This window comes from Anneissia japonica, unplaced genomic scaffold (assembly GCF_011630105.1).
Source record: "Anneissia japonica isolate Jap-2015-1 unplaced genomic scaffold, ASM1163010v1 scaffold162793_len1530_cov125_single, whole genome shotgun sequence".
Classification (NCBI taxonomy): Eukaryota; Metazoa; Echinodermata; class Crinoidea; order Comatulida; family Comatulidae; genus Anneissia; species Anneissia japonica.
The window spans coordinates 1-1,530 of record NW_022742033.1 but is presented as its reverse complement, the minus strand read 5'-3'; the positions used below and the strand labels follow the sequence as shown (position 1 = coordinate 1,530).

At 34.2% G+C, this 1,530-nt stretch overlaps 1 protein-coding gene across 1 annotated transcript; it reads left to right on the top strand.

Moving 5' to 3' along the window:
- Nucleotides 1–6: 6 nt before the first annotated feature.
- Nucleotides 7–1,066, top strand: LOC117118938 (neuropilin-1a-like; the record flags this gene model as incomplete). The annotated part of the gene is made up of 3 exons (XM_033263671.1): nt 7–56; nt 263–391; nt 936–1,066. Coding segments are annotated over exons 2-3 (252 nt in total), but the record flags the coding sequence as incomplete, so codon positions are not given.
- Nucleotides 1,067–1,530: the final 464 nt, after the last annotated feature.

Genomic DNA, 1,530 nt, shown 5'->3' with positions numbered 1-1,530 from the left:
CACCCCAAGTGCTTACACAGGACCAAGCAAAGATCACACCAGTGGAACAAAATATGGTAAACATAACTTCAAAATTCAGATTTATCAATTGATTTCTTGTACATCTTACATATCTAAGGTTTTAGGTTCTTGAGAGATAGAAATGGAATGAAATGATGTGGGCTCATACATAATTATTACATGCACATGTGGGGTTGCCCCTTTAATATGATACTTAATTGCAGTACTTTAAAGTTGAATTTGTGTTTGTTTAATAATCTAGGTTACTACATGTTTGTGGAGATGAGTACCGGAAACTTGGGGGTAGGCGATAATGCAATGTTTGTTTCAGAACACCTACCAGCTACAAATGATGCTTGCTTGTACTTCTGGTACCACATGTATGGCCAAGGTATGTCCACAAATCTTACTATCAAAGTTTTGTATTTTTATTGGGTGAGCAATGTCCGCAAATATTTTCATAAATTTAAATGAAACTGTGGCATTGTGGTCATCATCCAATGCTTGGATTATTAGTTCATTTGACCTTTCTGGAGTGGCAATAAAAATTAACAACTGACCAATCAGAACATCCCGAAGAAACACACACATGTCCCACAAACATGCATGGTTAAACCAATTAATTTTCATTGTTCCTTTAAAAACACGCCTACCACAAAAATAGAATAAATGATTGTCCCAGCATGTGATGGCATTAATTCTGATTTGTGTAGTCAGTTAAAAGTTGTACTAACCGCTGTACTTCATCCAACAATGTATGTTCAAACTGTTTCTTTTGAGTCTAACATAGTCTAAAATACACAAATCTGATGTATGTCCAGTTTAAAAGCTACGCTACTTCACAGCCTCATGATTAACTACCCACAGATCATTGAAGTGTGTCAATTTTTTAACCACACTGAACGAATTGTATTTCTGATTTTATGAATTTCTAGGAACTGGAGATTTGAATGTATATATCAAGGATGAACAAGGCAACTTGAAATTAACCTGGACTCTGTCAGGTAACCAAGGCGACACATGGTTCCAGGGTATCACTAATATCGTTGCAAATACAGAATTCCAGGTAAATATTAATTTTATTATTTATAATTAATTGTTTAATTAGAAGAGGTTTATTTTTTTTGCTACTGTAACCTTTTCAAGTATTCATGATAGTTTCAACACTACAAAGACTTGTCCAAAAAACTTGTATGCCCATATATATGCACATAATGACTATGATGGTCTTAGGCCCTGTCCAGACTATCAAATTTTATTGGACAAAAACATGTGACATGCCTAAATATGGTCATGATGATGTCACATCATGACCATATATAGGCACATGATGCCTATATATGGGCATACAACAGTTTTTTTTGTCAAAGAATATTTGATAGTGTGGACAATGCTTTATACCAAATGATAACAACAGGGTCAGACATTCCATTGAAGGCAATAGACTATTTTTTTTTTGGGGGCCATGATATTCCATCCCTTATTAATATTTTGCATCTAACACATATGTTTATAATAGTAACGGAAATA